The 16,312-nt window shown below is 40.5% G+C and overlaps 1 protein-coding gene across 3 annotated transcripts; it reads right to left on the bottom strand.

Annotated features, from left to right (window-relative positions):
• Nucleotides 1-4,547: 4,547 nt before the first annotated feature.
• Nucleotides 4,548-9,587, bottom strand: PAGE4 (PAGE family member 4). Of its 3 annotated transcripts, none has more exons than XM_008989290.4 (5): nucleotides 9,558-9,587; nucleotides 8,320-8,427; nucleotides 7,739-7,826; nucleotides 6,174-6,299; nucleotides 4,548-4,968 (listed from the first exon to the last, which is right to left on the bottom strand). In XM_008989290.4, the coding sequence occupies exons 2-5, from the start codon at nucleotides 8,395-8,397 to the stop codon at nucleotides 4,952-4,954; spliced, it is 309 nt and encodes a 102-aa protein (XP_008987538.1). In that variant the 5' UTR covers nucleotides 8,398-8,427; nucleotides 9,558-9,587; the 3' UTR covers nucleotides 4,548-4,951. The 3 variants fall into 3 exon arrangements, with proteins under 3 accessions (XP_008987538.1, XP_008987535.1, XP_008987537.1); XM_008989287.3 differs by lacking the exon at nucleotides 9,558-9,587 and adding an exon at nucleotides 9,495-9,551; XM_008989289.3 differs by lacking the exon at nucleotides 9,558-9,587 and adding an exon at nucleotides 9,481-9,551 and having other exon boundaries at nucleotides 4,845-4,968.
• Nucleotides 9,588-16,312: the final 6,725 nt, after the last annotated feature.

The raw sequence follows: 16,312 nt of genomic DNA, 5'->3' as shown, positions 1-16,312 counted from the left end.
CTGCCACTATGGTACATCAATCATCTATCTATATCTATGTACTATTATCTATATCTTTTGATTTTAAGGGTTTTTAAATTATAAAAGTAGCACACCTTTATGGCAAAAATATTCAAATGATAATGATTAGTAAAAATATACTCCTCACCCCTCCCTCTTTATCATCCATGTAAAACTGGTAATAACCATTGTTAACAATTTTTGTGTATTCGTCCATAGATTTCCTATGAATATGCAAGCATATTTTATACCTATACCTTACACACACACATAAACAAGACCATATCCACATACTGTTCTACAGTGCTTTTTCCACTTAGTTTTGCATCTTGGGCATCAGATGTGGGCTGGGAGGGCTCTTGCCTGTGGACCTCAGTTATAGGCCTTGGGTATGACACTGGCTGCACTCTTCTGTGTACCAGGGAGCAAGTAGTGTCCTCTGGTGCACCAGAGCCCCAGGTGACGGTGAGTGAGGGAGATGGGGGAAGCTGACAGGCTGCAGGGGGTGAGGAGGTATAATGGGATGTGGGGTAGGTTTGTTGATGTTTCTCAGGGAGGCTGGACCTCACCTCTGGTGTATTCTGGCCCCTAACCCTGGTCCCAGACAAAAATCAGATTTGGATGCAACCAAGATTTACAGTGCCTTTAGGACAGCCTAGCTGTTTACTTTGCACATTAACATTTTTTATCTCAGTCTATATAGAATCCTTGGGAGGGAGGAATTATTTGCATTTTACAAGCAACAAAGCTGAGACTCAAAGAAGATCATCTACATGTCATTATGCAAAGCTTTTCAGAAGTAGAACTAAAATCCAACTCAGTTCTTTTGATCCCCATCCAGGGTACTGTCCACTGCACTTCAGCAAAGGCTTCTGGGATAGTACATTGTGCCTCACACAGTGGTCATGGAGTACAGGTTTTGCATCCCCTTGTACAGCTCTGACCTTCCTCCCTTATTCCTCCCCTCATCCATGCAGGCTTCCCCCAGCCCCTACAGAGCTAGGGGTCAAGCAAGTGCCACGTCCAGACAAGTTTCTGAGGCCATGAAATGTCCCCTCCAAGGAGCCTGCCTGAGGAGTGCAGGCAGAAGCCATGACAGGCCATCATTTCAGCGGCCGAGCCTGCCTCCAGCCCTGTCCCAGTCTTCCCTCACACCCCAGGTCCTGCCCTTCCTGAAAAGGATGAAGCTCCAGCTGCAGTTCTGGGCAGTCCTGGCCCCCACCTCCAGAGGGGTTGTGGCTTCCAAGGCCACTGGGCATGGAGAGGCGCGTCCCTGGCCCATCTTATCAGTGCTCTGCAGAGTCTGGGCCTGCTCCTTGTCTCCTCCTGGGCTCCTAAGGCCATGGGTGGGTTGACAGCTTAGCAGCTGTCCTCTTGGCCCAGCAGACACTGAACAGCAGGGGCACAATTCAGCTCTTCTCTCTAAGGCCAGCTGGAGGGACGAGGCATGACAAAGCCATCCCTACAGCTGGTACCTCTCCTACAGCTGAGAGGGGGCATGAACTACAGGGCACAGTTCCAAGACCCTGGCAGCATCACTGGGTGGGCAGCAGGTAGAAGTGGAAGGAAGCCTGTGGAGCTGCCAGCAGGGAGAGGGGGTCGGGCATGGGGCTGAGGGGCCTCTGGGAACCCCTGTGCCAAGGGACTGCTGGCACTGGGCAGCAGCACCCCAAAGCCCACGAGGAGTGTGCCCAGAGCAAGTGGCTCAGATCTTGGGCATGGCTTGGGAGTGCCGGGCTGTAGCTGCTGGTCCCAGAGAGTGCAGCCCATGGCAGGCATCAGGACATAGATAGGGAGAGAGAGTGTGTTCTAGGAAGAGCCCAGTCCCCGAGTCCTGGTGGTGGCTGGCCATGGCCTAGTGCACGCTGTCTGGCTTGTGTGGCTGTGCTGCCTGACTACACCCTATAGCAACATTCTCCTTGCTCGCCACTGGACATCAAACCTCCACCTGGCCTATTCCTCCACGGAGAGGACCGGGAGGCCTCCTAGGGTTAGCAGCAGGAGTTGGTCCACAAGAATCAGGAGCCTTTGAAAGGAGGATGCTTGGTTCTCATACAGCTAAGAGTCACCCTGGGCCCCACCCTTCCTGAGTAATCTTGAAGCAGTCCAGCATCCTTTCAATAAATGTCTGCCCTTTTCGGCTTGCAATGAATCTCTAAAACTAGTTCCTTGCTGTCATGACACACCAGGTTTATTCAGGGCACTCAGCCCTTCACTTCCCTCTGCCACCTCTCTCTAGCCCCCAGATGGCACATGCAGAAACTAAAAATGATATCCAGGTTGTACTAGATTTCCTTGCAAACCTATAGCAGTTCCAATACCTGGTGATGGACCCGGAGGAGTAAAACCAGAAGGAAAGACCAGAAACCCTCCAGCAGGTCTGCTCCACATCCCCTCCTCAGGCTAGGAATCAGTGCTAGGCTACCTTAAAGGCAGACAAAGCCAAGTGCTTAGTTTTCCAGTAGGGAAGAGCCCCACCTCCTTACTGCTTTTTGTCTGCTTGTTCTCTCAGTTACCAACTTCTTCTCGTATTCTTCCAATTTTTCCAGCATATTTTGAAGCCACATTACACTCATAATTAAAATTAAATCTTCCTAGTGAATTGAACTTTTCCTTTGTGAAATACCCCTTTTTATTCCTAGTAATGCTCATTTGTCTTAAAGGCTATTTTAATTATTTTTGCAGAATATATTGTGTCCATCCTTTTACTTTCTTCTGTAAATGTTTATGTTTTGGATGTATCTTTTGTAAACAGATATTATCAGTTATCTATACTGTGTAACACAACAACAGCTATAAAGTGGTCAAATGTTTGGAAGAAATACACTTCTAAGTAATCTATCATTCAAAGAAATAATGTGAATTAGAAAATATTGAGTTAAATAACAAAAATACTATATATTATAACCTGTGGAATGCAGCTAAAGCCCTCAATAGAGAGAAAGTTATGAAGTATACATTAAAAAGAAGCCTGAAAATTAATGAGCTAAATATCTACCTCAAGGAGTTAAAAACAGCAAATTAAACACAAAATAAAAGAATAAACGTGAGAGTCCAAATTAGCAAAATGTAAAACAAAAAGTCAAAAGTTAGTTTAGTTTGAAAAGACCCTAACATGATCAAGAATAGAAGAGAGGCCAGGCACGGTGGCTCAAACCTGTAGTCCTAGCACTTTGGGAGACTGAGGCAGGTGGATCGCCTGAGGTCAGGAGTTCGAGACAAGCCTGGCCAATATAATGAAACTCCATCTCTACTTAAAAAAAATACAAAAATTAGCCGGGCATTATGGCAGGCGCTTGTAATCCCAGCTACTCAGGAGACTGAGGCAGAAGACTTGCTTGAACCTGGGAGGCAGAGGTGTTGCAGTGAGCCAAGACAGATTGTGCCACTGCACTTCAGCCTGGCCAAGAAGAGTGAAACTTCTCAAAAAAAGAAGAAGAAGAAAGAAAAATAATACAAGAGAAAACAGGCATTAAGAGGATAAGAAGAGGATATTATGGACTATTTTGTACAACAAAAATTTAGGTAACATGGACAAAGTCCTAGAAAAATAAAACCAAAGTGAAGAAAGAGAAAATTGAGATAGTCCCAATATGACTAAAGATATTGATTCAATTTTAAACTTCCTACAAACAGAACTCCAGATCCAGATAGCTTCACTGGCAAATTCTATCAAACAGTTAAGAAAGAATTCCAATGGTAGGTAACCATATGAGAAAAATAAAAGAAGAATATGCATCCTAACTCATATTATGAAGCTAGAATACCCTTGATAACAAGGCCTGAATGGAGCGTGTATTAAAACATTATAGGTCAATCTTATGAACAAAAGTGCAAAAATCCTAAACAAAACATTAGGAAAAGGAGCCAATAATACCTAAAAGAACAATATATTACAACTCAAATTGGACTTATTCTAGGAATGCTATGTTAACTGCTTCATGGAGAAATGGCCTACACCTCAATAGATGCAGACCAAGTGTTTGATAAAATTCAACATATATTCATGGTAAGCATGGTAAGTACTCATGTCCCAAGGCCCTTAAGCCCTGTCAGTGTCCCGCGGTGGGCAGCAGGTGGAAGTGAAAGGAAGCCTGTGGAGCTGCCAGCAGGGAGAGGGAGTCAGGCATGGGGCTGAGGGGCCTCTGGAATTCCTGTGCCAAGGGGCTGCTGGCACTGGGCAGCAGCACCCCAAAGCCCATGAGGAGTGCTCTTAGAAAACTAATATCTTTTTGAAAAGTCCTTAATCTAATACAGGTTGAGTATACCATCTCTGAAATGCAGTTTCAGATTTTGGAGTACTTCCATCATACTTATTGGTTCAACATCCACAATCTGAGAATCTGAAATCTGAAATTAGCACTTCCTTTGAACATTGTAGAGGCACTCAAAAAGTTTCAGATTTTGGAGGACTTCGTATTAGCTATACTTAACCTGTAGAAGGAATCTACATATATTTTTAAAACCTATCATAGTTAAATGTTGAAGGTTTCCCGCTTGACATCAGGAATATGACAAGAATTTACACCATCATTACTTCTAATCAACATTGTACTGGAGGGGTCTGGCCAGTGTCATAAGGACAAGAAATGAAAGTGTAAATCTTCAAAAGGAAAGAAACAGAATTATCATTATTTACATGTTGTATGATTATGTATGGAGAAAATCCAAAAGGATGTAGAGATAAATCAACAGAATAAGCAAGTTTAGCAACGTTGCCTGACCAAAATCAGTATAACAAAAATACATACCAGCTGTAAACAGAACAAAAGGATTTTTCTAAAGATGCCATCTACAATAGTATCAACTTCCTAGGAATAGATTTTACAAAAGACACGCATGACTTCTTCAGAGAAAACTCAAACTTTATTGAGAGAATTTTCAAATTTTCAGTCACATTGAAAATGTGACATCAGCCATGTGTGTAGCTTCAGCTTGTCTTCTCTTTAACTTATGGCTGCCCATCTCCTAAAATATAAACGTAACAGTTGAGTCCATTACTTAGCAGAACTTTACTGAGATGATACTAAAAGCACACAAAGAACACTAGTTTTGGTTTTTTAAGATGAAATTAAAACCAGAACCCTAACCACTGCATAGACTTCTATGCTAATGTACATTTTCAGGCATATGTGTACTCATTTTTAAAATGCATCACCCGAGTGGTATGAGGAAACAAATACTTCTCAAGCCAGAGCAGATTAAATGCTATGAGCCCATTTAAAGATAATTTTAAGTAGAGGGCAAAAACAGCCACTGATTTCAGTTTGTTTTTGTTTGTTTTTAACCAAACAAAAACTCCAAGAAGCAAAAAACAAGCAAGCAAACATAGCGTCACTCAAACGTGTTGACTAAAAATACTCCACTCACTATATATTAGCTAAGGAATTGTTTAACTGATTAAGAGAGGTCAAAGAATGGCAGCATTCCATTTGGTTTGTCTCTTTTGTGCAAAAGTGCAAAAATAATTCGTTGATCTAGTTAAATCTTTATGTGAACTCTTTATAACAGGGTGGCCATTTGTCTCATTGGCACCTGTTAACCTGATGTTGTATTCATAGCATTCCCTTTCCCTCTCAAAAGTGTCCTGGTTTAGATGATAAAAATTACATGGTTAGAGACCAAATATGCCCCGTAAAAAAAAAGAAAGAAAGAAATACATGGTCGAACTGGCTTATTTAAGCCACTACCATATAGATGACATTAAAATGTGATGGAAAATGCTACTGTTTCTCAGTCTAGCTCACCATTTTAAAAAACCAACAAACCAACTTGGAAAATTCAAAACATACAGATCTATCTTACTCGTTAGTGCCTAAAAGCGATTTGTGATAAACAATTCTAGTCAATTTTTTTAAAAAAGCAACACCATGTGTTGTTTAGATACCCAATTGCCCCTGGGGTATGTTAAGTAATGTATATACTTTTTAAAGTATTTGATCACTTGCTTTGAGTTTTGGAATATTTCTACTCCAAAGTAATAATACTTTCATATTTCATAATTCAACAACATGGCTTTGACCTAACTCACTTTTTTCCCTAACACTGTCTTCGAATCAAATATTTGGTATATGAGCTACCTTTCAAATAATCTTTGTATGTGAGATTTGTTATTAAAGCATATTATAGAAGAAGAGTAACCCCATGACTTCCATTCTGAATGAATAACTTACCTGCTTCTGGAATCTTAGCATGGTCCAGATTAGGTGGAGTCTTCTCTTCTACACCAGAATCATCTCCATCCTCATTGCCATCGTTTTCCAGATCCATTTCCTGGCAATCACCTTCCACTTTACGTTCTATACAAATAAAAAAGTTATTGATACAAGTTAGAAGTAAATGATAAATTAGTGTTATTAAATAAAGCTCTGTGGGCTAGTGTTCTAATAAATGAGATTCATGAGTGCAATTAAAATTTTCTGCTAGAAAATGGGGAAGAATATCTCTACTATGAAGTTTTCTTTTCCTACAACTGTTTAAGACAACTTAGTTGTCACTTTCACAATCTTCATATATTTCTGTTATGGTAAATCCCTCATTAGAGCAGTTATTTGTTTACATGAATTTCCCTGATTAGATTGTGAGCTCAAGACAGAAATCATTTCATTTACAGCCTCAGCACAAAGTACATTACCCAGCACCTAGTAAGCCCTAATAAATGAATGGAAAAAAAGTCTGCAAAAATATTAACATGAGACAAACCAAAATTAAAGAACATTTTACAAAACAACTGGTTTGGATTCTGGTTGTCAATGTCATGATAGGCAAAGAAAGACTGAGGAACACCTCCAGGTTAAAGAAGAACAGAGAGATATGACAACTAAATGCAATGAGTGGTCTTGCATTAGATCCTGGATAAGGAAAAAAAAAACCCTATAAAGGACATTCCTAGACAAACTGACAAAACAAAACTGCAATGTACTATATATTAGCTGTTTCCTCAATGTTGATTTTCCTGAATTTGATAATTGTTCTGAAGTTTTTAAGAGATTGTCCATATTTTTAGCAGATGCATACTGAATTACAGAGGAAAGAGTTGTGATATTTGAAACTACTCTCAAGTGGCTCAGCAATAATATATTGATATGGCAAAAAGAGAAAGATGAGTGGAAAATGCTAGCAATCAGTGCCTCAGGTGAAAAATATACAGGAGTTCACTGTATTTAGATAACTTTTCCTTACATTTTAAAACCTTTCTAAGTAAAGAGTTAAAAATGAATATATGATTATGATAAATAGATTATGGTTCAGAAAGACAAAAGTATTGAAGACTTTTAACAGCAACTAATAGGATTTTACAGTTTTATTTCTCTGAATTATGACATTTTCTAAAAGTTGCTCTGTAAGAGCTATCCATAATTTATCTAGGTTTGCTCAAACTTTTAATGCAACGACTTGTGCCCAGAAAAATAAAATCCCAATAAAAACAAGTTTAACTCATGAAACAGTTTACAATTTTGTCTAAATTTAATGTAGTTTCCTTTTGTTTGCTAATATAGAATCTTGGCAAGGATTGTATTTTCCAAGTATGCCAAAGAACTCTTAAGTTACAGGATAAGTAAAATGCTGAAGAGAAAACTTATCATAAGAAGGACTACAGCAGCTGAAAACTACACCGTTCTCTTACCAAGGATTACCTTACAGGTTTCCAGCCTATTTTTAGGGGATATTTTATTTATTCCTGTCACTAGTATAACATCACACATGACATACAAATGCTCCTCTATGCCCTTCTCACCTTCAATGGGAGGTGTTCCTTCTCTCTCTAGTCCAGGTTCAATATCCTGATTCTCAGTTGGTGGTTCCTCTTGCTGAGATTCACGGGGCTTGTGGGACGTGGGGGAGAATAGATGCAAATAGAATATTGTTATTAATACCATGCCAATAGAAGTCACAAATATACATACTATGTGAAGACAGCTGATCACAAATATATCTGAAGAGGTTTCTCCTATCCTTTCTGTAAGTACTCTTAAGAAAAATTTATTCTTCCTATATAGAAAATACTTTAAGAAGTTACGTGCAAGGACCAATAATTCTGGAACCCATTTTCATCTTTTCTGGGCTGTATTACTTATTAACAAGCTTGATAGGAAAGTCATAAGGACTATTTCCAGATTCTTAACAACATACATATGCAGACAATACCAGAAAATAATTCTCCTTGCTCAATGTCTCATTCATGTGACTTAGTTTGCAACCATTTTCAGCAGGGAAGTCCTTTATATAACAGATCTATATTGGCTCAACAATGTTTTTTATTTTCTTTCAGAAGAATACATTTCTGCCAATGGAAATAAGATACCGAAAGGTACTCACAGCCGTGAATGCAATCACGTCGGGAGTCTCCTGGCCATCTCCTCTTCCTCTGGATCTTGATCTCACTCGTGCACTCATCGCTGCAACTAGAAGATCGTGAACTGAAGACTGCAATAAAAAGAAGTAATTATACTCAACTTTTTCCATGGCCATCTGCTGATTGTAATTTTTTTAAATTTTGCTAGATTTCCATAATAGGTCCTGAGTTAATAATAACTACGCCTGGTTTCCAATCACATCAAATAAATCTATCTGCAAACTGCTTTGTTTCTTCCACAGCCAACTTGGCAGAGAAGTGATCTTCAAGTCCTAGATTAAAAAAATGGGGTCTTTCCTAAAGCGACTTAATTTCATAACTGAATTCCATTATAAAGAGATTTTTAAATATACAGCCACCCCAGGTCCCCTCCTCCCCAGGTCCCCACTGAGAACTCAGAAACTTGCCCTCTGTTGGCAGTTTCAGGTGCCTCTGGGACTCAAAGGTACCTCAGAAAGTACCCGCAAGTTTTGCTTCATCTGATCCCTCTCCCTTCCGTGGCCCAACTTCCTCCCTCGCCCTGGCCCTGTTACACAATCACAAGGTCACGGCGGCGCCACCACCTGTTAGGAAAAGAATTACAACCTTGAGGCCCTTCCTCCTCCAAGGCCACGGACTGTGCTGCCCGACCTGCCTGAAGCCCACCAGCTCCTCCTCACACTTAAACTCCCAGGAGGACCCATCGGTGGACCCACCCACTGACTCTCAGTCTCGGATGAAAGATTCCCGACCGTTGGAACGAGAACAGCAGCCTCACAACTCTGCAGCGTTCACCTCGTGGGCAAAGGGGCTGATTAGAAGATGCCCAGTGAACATGCACACTGAGGCGGGTGCTGACAAGCGCGGGCCGTCTCACCCTTCCCTGCTCCTCACTGAGGACCCCGGCATCGTCCTCTATGGGCAGTTTCATATACCTCCAGGACTCAAGTAGTGTCTCCCTCCAAAACTCACACCATCTTGGCTGACCCTCCACCCCTCTACGGCCCTCCTTCTTCCCCTGTCTCGGCCCTGCCGCATCACCTCCTGCTAAAGAGAAGGGTGAAGACCTCGAGGCCCTTCCTTCTCTGAGGCCAGGGACCATGGTGCCCAACCCACCCGAAGCCCTCCGGCTCATTCTCTCACACCTGTTCTCACTTACACTTGACCCGAGTCAGCAGAGAGCCTGGGGAAGAATGAAGAAAGGAAGAGAAGTAGCACCTACCTGCTTCTGCTTCCTTACTTAAACCTCAGCAGTGTCAACCCCACCAGCCAATCCCAAACCTCGGGGGTGTGCCACGTGGGTTGTCTTTCCATCCCTCTCCCGCCTCCTAGAGGCTCTGTGCCACCTGGAGGAAGGGCCTGCTCAGTGCTGGGAAGGGCTTGTCTCTGGCTTCTCGCCCCTCCTGCAAAATGTTCTGTCCTTCTCGGTCTAGGAATGTTCCCAGCTGTGCACTTCACCTGCAAATTTACCCTCCAATTTTTTCTCAGTGCTGCTGCCTTAGTGGCCCTCAAGAGAATATTCAGTCTCCCCCAAGATGCGTGAAAGCTTAGGTTCTCAGAGAGTGCAAAGCCATTTTAAGCATGATAGGAATCCAGAAAAAAATGTAAAGAAGGATGATAAACCCACATACATAAATGAGCCTAAACATTTGCACAAAAATCCAGGCCAGGTGCAGCAGCTCATGCCTATAATCCTAGCAGTTTGGGATGCTGAGGCAGGTGGATGGCTTGAGCCCAGGAGTTCGAGACCATCCTGGGCAACATAGCAATACCCTGTCTCTACAAAAAAAAAAAAAATACAAAAATTAGCTGGGCATGGTGGTGCACACCTGTAGTCCCAGCTACTTGGAGGGCTAAGGTGGGAGGATAGCTTGAGCCTGGGAGGTTGAGGTTACAGTTAGCCAAGATCACACCACTGCACTCCAGTCTGGGCAACAGAGCAAGACCCTGTCTCAAAAAATAAAAAATCCTGTGACCCAGCATTTCTACTTCTAGGACTTCAATGTTAAGGAAACTGTCTTGAATGTTGACAAATAGCCTTTGCTTGGCCAGACTTTTAAGTCAGGCTTCTGAAACTTCTCCTAGGCCCAGCTGTGCACTTCCTTGTAAAACCCAGTTTCAGCAAAGAGCCCTGCTACGTCAGTGAGGCATGAACCCTCCATCCTCAATATCTGATCATCCTTGCTATCTGATGGGGCTCCTCATCTCCCACCATCCCCTAGTTGATGTCTGATTACCCTTGGCCTGTCTTCAGCAAGAATCCTGCTAGGTGGGTTTAACCGGAACCCCCCTTACCACTTTAGAGCCAGTTATGTAGCACTGTGTATGTACAACATGATCTCAAAAGAAAAGAGAGGTTCAGTAGTGCTACCACACCACCAGCCTCCTCTCAGGCAGTAGTGTGCTTAGATCTTGTGGAGCCAGCATGTTCTGGGGCTCCAAAGACATATGGTTCTCTCTAAGGGGAACTCAGCAGATAAAATGCAGTGCTAGGGATCATAGATCTCCTGCACCAGGTGCATGTCAAAGCTTTACCATCAGTTAGGCAGTCTGATCCTCTGTTGTCAGAGAAGGTGTGCGGGGGTGGGGGTGGGGGGACAAAAGCCCACTGTTACTGCTTTGGGCAAACAAAGTTAGATGGGTGCCTGCAAGACAGAAAGGAGCTTTCCTTGCACATCCTTGCCCACCCCCTCCCACACCCCGCTAAACCCCTGGGGGAAAAAATATCCTTTCTGTCCTTGCATGCCTGGACGGGGACTGTTCTCAGACTGCAGGTTACCCTTTAAGAAGCGCACATTCTTTGAGAGTTGGAAAGATCCCCCATGGCAGAAGTAGAATTGCCAGATCTCCCTCTCCTTCTCTCCCTCTCTCCTACAGATAAGATGTAGAGTCAATACAGAGCCAAGTGTGAAGAATATATAGTTCTTCCTTGATCTCATCAATCAGGGATAACCACTTTTTGTATCTAAACAGGAGCTGCTCCTACTACTTGGATCTTTATGTGGATTAAATAAAGATTTATTGAGAGACTGAGATCTCACACTCTGCAATCAGCATAAACTGTGGGCTCTAGTCTCAGCTTCCTGTTTCTCAGGTAAAGCTCTTAGGTGTTCCCTGTTATCACGTAGAAAGGCTATCTGCAGCCTGCTGCTTCCCTGACTTATGTGCCTGTTGGTTGGCAGCTGCTGTGTTCTCTGCATGGGATCAAGTTTCTCTAGGATGCTGTGAAGGAGTGAGAGGACAGGTAAGGTCCTTTTTGTGTGAGAGCTTAGATTTGAACTGAAAAAGAAATCCCAATTTGCCCAGCACCATGAGCCTTCCCAGAGAACCTCACCCTCAGGCAACATTAGTGCAAAGCAATCACTCTGATCAAGGTTATGTAGGTGCTCCCAAGCCCCCGTTTGTATCATTGTGATGATTTTAGATGTCACTTTCATTGTATTCATTTTATGTCACAGGTTATATCTGCTCCTTACAAATAATCCAATCACTAAGAATTGACCAGTCCTACTGTTTTCTGCTATCTGATGGAAGAAAACACCACACTAGTATTTGAATTTACACTTTTGATAAAAAATAAGTTTGTCCATTGTTATTCAAGTAATTCATGCTCATAAAAAATCCACCAAATTAGAAAGAGGAGAATTAAGAAACAACTCTGGAATTCCAGCATTCATTAAAAACCTCCCTTCTATTTGTCATTTTAGTGTATGTGTTTCCATATATTTATCATTTTAGATTATCATTTATGCTGCAGCAAACATCCTCATGGATCATTTTCTGTCTACTTCCTTAAACAATACCTCATGAAAAAAATTCCTACATGAAGAAATAGGGGTTTGAGAGTATGTACAACTTGCCTAATGTCACACCCTCTGGCAAGGTATGCCTGGAATTAAGTCTGTATCTTTCCGATTCTGGTTTAAGCCTGAATCATAAACATAAACATGTATGCTTCTTCACCTTGTGCTACCCATGGATCTAGTAGTTCCTTTGAGTCCCTCAACTCAAGGAGAAGTTTAGCAACCTTATGAGCACCATCCACAAGAGGTGATTTGGTGTAGGTGCCCACATGTGCAGAATGCAGAACTGGAAGAAGGAACATCGTGTGCTAACTCTTGGAAGCATGCTTGCAAACTGCAAAGGCCACTGGAGCTGGAGACTGAGGCTGTGAGTCAGAGGAGGATCTTTTCTCTGGTGTCCTTTGTCCCACAGTAGGCCATAATAAGTGCATGAATAAGTATTATGAATATAAACATTTCGTGAGATGATTTTTCTAAACACTGACTGGTAAACATGAAGGAAATTTTCATGATTGCAAAGGAGAGTTCCTGGAAATCTTGACAATGGATTGACAAAGTATGTTATTTTAAATTGTTACTGCAACCATCTGTGAGCTCCTTCAAATACTACTCATGCCCATTCAGTTGCTGCACACATGCTCACATCTATTCAGATAGCTATTACTTAGAGTCAGTATCTCCGAGTAGTTCACCTGAAGCAAGTGGAGAGGAAGGAAGATTCTGTCCTTCACAGCTCCACCATCAGAAGGAGAAGCCCTAGTTTCCCATTCTCCTTATACAAAAGCCACCAGGTTCACCTTTCTGTGCCAACTGAGCCCCATTTTATAGTTGAGCTTGTCACTTCAGTCTTCACTGATGGTGTGCAGGCTTCTCATTTGTGCTAGAAAGCTCATCTGGTTTTGGACTTCTTTCTCTTGGGCAAGCCTCCTCTTAGGCATGTATCCCCTCATAGTTCATTAGTGAGGGTATGGTTATGGTGGCCTTTGCTGGTTCTCATGTCTCTATCTGCATACCTTTGCCAAAAATCAGTTGTTTGTATATGTGTGAGTTTACTTCTGGACTCTCTGTTCTGTGCTAATCTATTTGTTTATCTTTATGCCAATATCACACTACTGCGATATAGTTTTGTAGTAACTCTCGAAATCCTGTTTTGGCTAATCTCGGTCCTTTGCATTTCCATATGAATTACAGAATCCACTTGTCAGTTTCTACCCCTAGCTTGTCAGTTTCTACCCCCATCTCCCAAAAAAATTCAGTTTTGATTGAGAATGTACCAAATTTATAGATCAATTTGGGGAGAATTGACATCTTAATATTGAGTCTTCAGACCCATGAACAAGATATATCTCTTCATTTATGTAAGTCTTTTTTTTCCTTTTTTTGTATTTTTCAATTATGTAGCTTTTAATTTCTCTCAGAAATATTTTGTAGTGTTCAATGTACAGATTTTTCATTTTTGTCAGGTTTATCCTTTATGTTTTTCATGTTTTATGATATTGTAAATAGTATTGTTTTTATTTCCATTTTATTGTTTGTTGCTAGTAGACAGAAACACAACTTATTCTTTATAATGAGCTTGTATTCTGCAACTTGGCTAAACTCTCTTGTTGGTTTTAGCAGCTTTTTATTGTTTTAATTAGATTCTATCATGTTTTCTATGTAAACAGCTGTGTTATTTGTGAATAGACTATTTTACTTTATTCCTAACCTGCATGTATTTTACTTACTTTTGTTCCCTGACCACACTATCTAGAACCTCCATTACAGTGTTGAATACAATTGGGGAAAGTGGAAATTTCTGTCTTGTTCCTGATCATAGGGCAAAAGTTTTCAACATTCTGCATCTATTAAAGTAATTATATGTTTTTTCTTTTTTAGCTGTTAATCTGGTGAATTTTATTGATTTTCAAGTATTAAACCAGCCTGCATTCCTGAAATAAATTCCATTCAGTCATGATGTATTATTCTTTTAATGTATTGCTGGATTTAACTTGTTAAAATCTTGTTTAGAATTTTTGCATGTATATTTATGATGGATATTGATTAATACTTTTCTTTTCTATTAATATCTTTGTCTAGGTTTGGAATCAAGAAATTCTGGCCTCATAGAATGAGTAGAAAAGTGTTCTTTCCTCCTCAATATTTTGGAAGATTTTGTGTAGAATTGGTATTCTTTCTTCCTTAAATATTTGGTAGAATCCTTCAGTGATGCCATCTGGGCTTGGAATTTTCTTTGTAGGAACATTTTTAAGCTACAGTTTCAATTTCTTTAAAGGGTTATTCAGATACAGGGTTATTCAGGTTACCTATTTCTTCCTGAGTAAGCCTTGGTGGTTTGTGTCTTTCAGATTATTGTCTATTGTATCCTTGCTGATTTTCTGCCAACATGTTCTATCAATTATCGAGTAAGAAATATTGTAGTCTCAGGCTGTAATTATAGATTTGTGCATTTCTTGTCATGTGTTTTGTGGCTCTGTTATTAGATGCATAAATATTTGGGATTCTTAAGATTAAGAATCCTAATATAAATGTAATAATCCTCAATAAAATATTAGCAAATTGAACCCAGCAATAAGAATAATACAGTACAACCATAGGAAGTTTATTCCAGGAATGCAATGCGAATTCAATATTCAATAACCAATCAATTTAATCTTTGATATTAATATTCTAAAGAAAAATCATATGATATCAACTGATGCAGAAGAATCATTTGACAAAATGCAGCATCCATTCGTGATAAAAACCCTCAGTGAAGTAGAACTAGAAGAAAATTTTCTCAATTTGTAAAGAGATCTGCAAAAAACTGACAGCTAACATTGTATTTGTTGGCGAAAGACTGAATGCTTTCCTCTAACGATCAGAAAGAAGACAAGGATTTCTGTTCCAACCACATCTGTTTAACATCGTGCTGGGAGTCTTAGCTAGCATAATAAGGCAAGAAAAAAGAAATATAAGGCATTCAGATTGGAAAGGAAGAAGTAAAAATTGTCCTATTTGCAGACAACATAATTGTCTACATAGAAAATCCCAAGAAATCTACCAAAAAAACAAAACAAAACACCTTTCTTAGAACCAATAAGTAAGTTTAGCAAGGCAGCAATACACAAGGTCATCACACAAAAATAAATTGGATTTCTATACATTAACAACATAAAATTGGGGCCAGGTGCGGTGGCTCAGGCCTGTAATCCCAGCACTTTAGGAGGCCAAAGTGGGTAGATCACTTGAGGCCAGGAGTCCAAGATCAGCCTGGCCAACATGGTAAACCCCCATCTCCACTAAAAATACAAAAATTAACCAGGTATAGTGATGCACACCTGTAGTCCTAGCTTCTTGGGAGACTGAGGCAGGAGAATCGCTTAAACCTGGGAGGTGGAGGTAGCAATGAGGTGAGATCTTGCCACACTGCACTCCAGCCTGGGTGACAAAATGAGCCTCTGTCTCAAAACAAACAAACAAACAAAAACAACATGCAATTGAAAACTGAAGTTAAGAAAACATTTACAACCAGTCACAACATTTATGTACCTAGATATAAATCTCTCAAAATATGTACAGGATCTGTGTGCTGAAAACTATAAGACACTGATCAAAAAAGTCAAAGAGGACCTAAATAAGTGGAAATACATGTTGTGCTCATGATTTGAAAGCCCAACATCATAAAGACAAATTGATGTATAGATTTAACACAATACTAATCAAAATCCTAGGAGGACTTCTTGTACATATAAAACAGGCTGATTCTAAAATTTATGAGGAAAAGCAAATGAGTTAGAATGGCTAAAGCAATTTTGAAGAAAAGGAAGAAAGTTGGAGGAATCTCAGTAACCGATTTTGAAGCGTGCTTGTCAGGTCATTTTTAGACTGCCCCTCAATTTGGGTTTAATAGATTCTCATGATTGGACTAGGATAATGGCTTTTGGGGAAGAATACTGTTGAGGTAAAGTATCTTTCTCATCACATCATGTCAGAAGGTATATGATATAAACATGATAATTCTTACTGGTGATATTAACATTCATCATTTGGTTAAGATGATGTATGTTAAGTTTCTCCACTATAAAATTATTATTTTCCCCTTTTCATATTCTATTCATTAGGAGTATATCACTAAGTCTAGCTCACACCCAAGGGGAAGAGAATTAAGCTCCACCTCCTGGGGGGAAAGAAT

Source organism: Callithrix jacchus, chromosome X (genome assembly GCF_049354715.1).
Source record: "Callithrix jacchus isolate 240 chromosome X, calJac240_pri, whole genome shotgun sequence".
NCBI lineage: Eukaryota > Metazoa > Chordata > Mammalia > Primates > Cebidae > Callithrix > Callithrix jacchus.
Note: the sequence above shows the minus strand (reverse complement) of the source record. Positions and strands in the feature narration are given on the sequence as shown.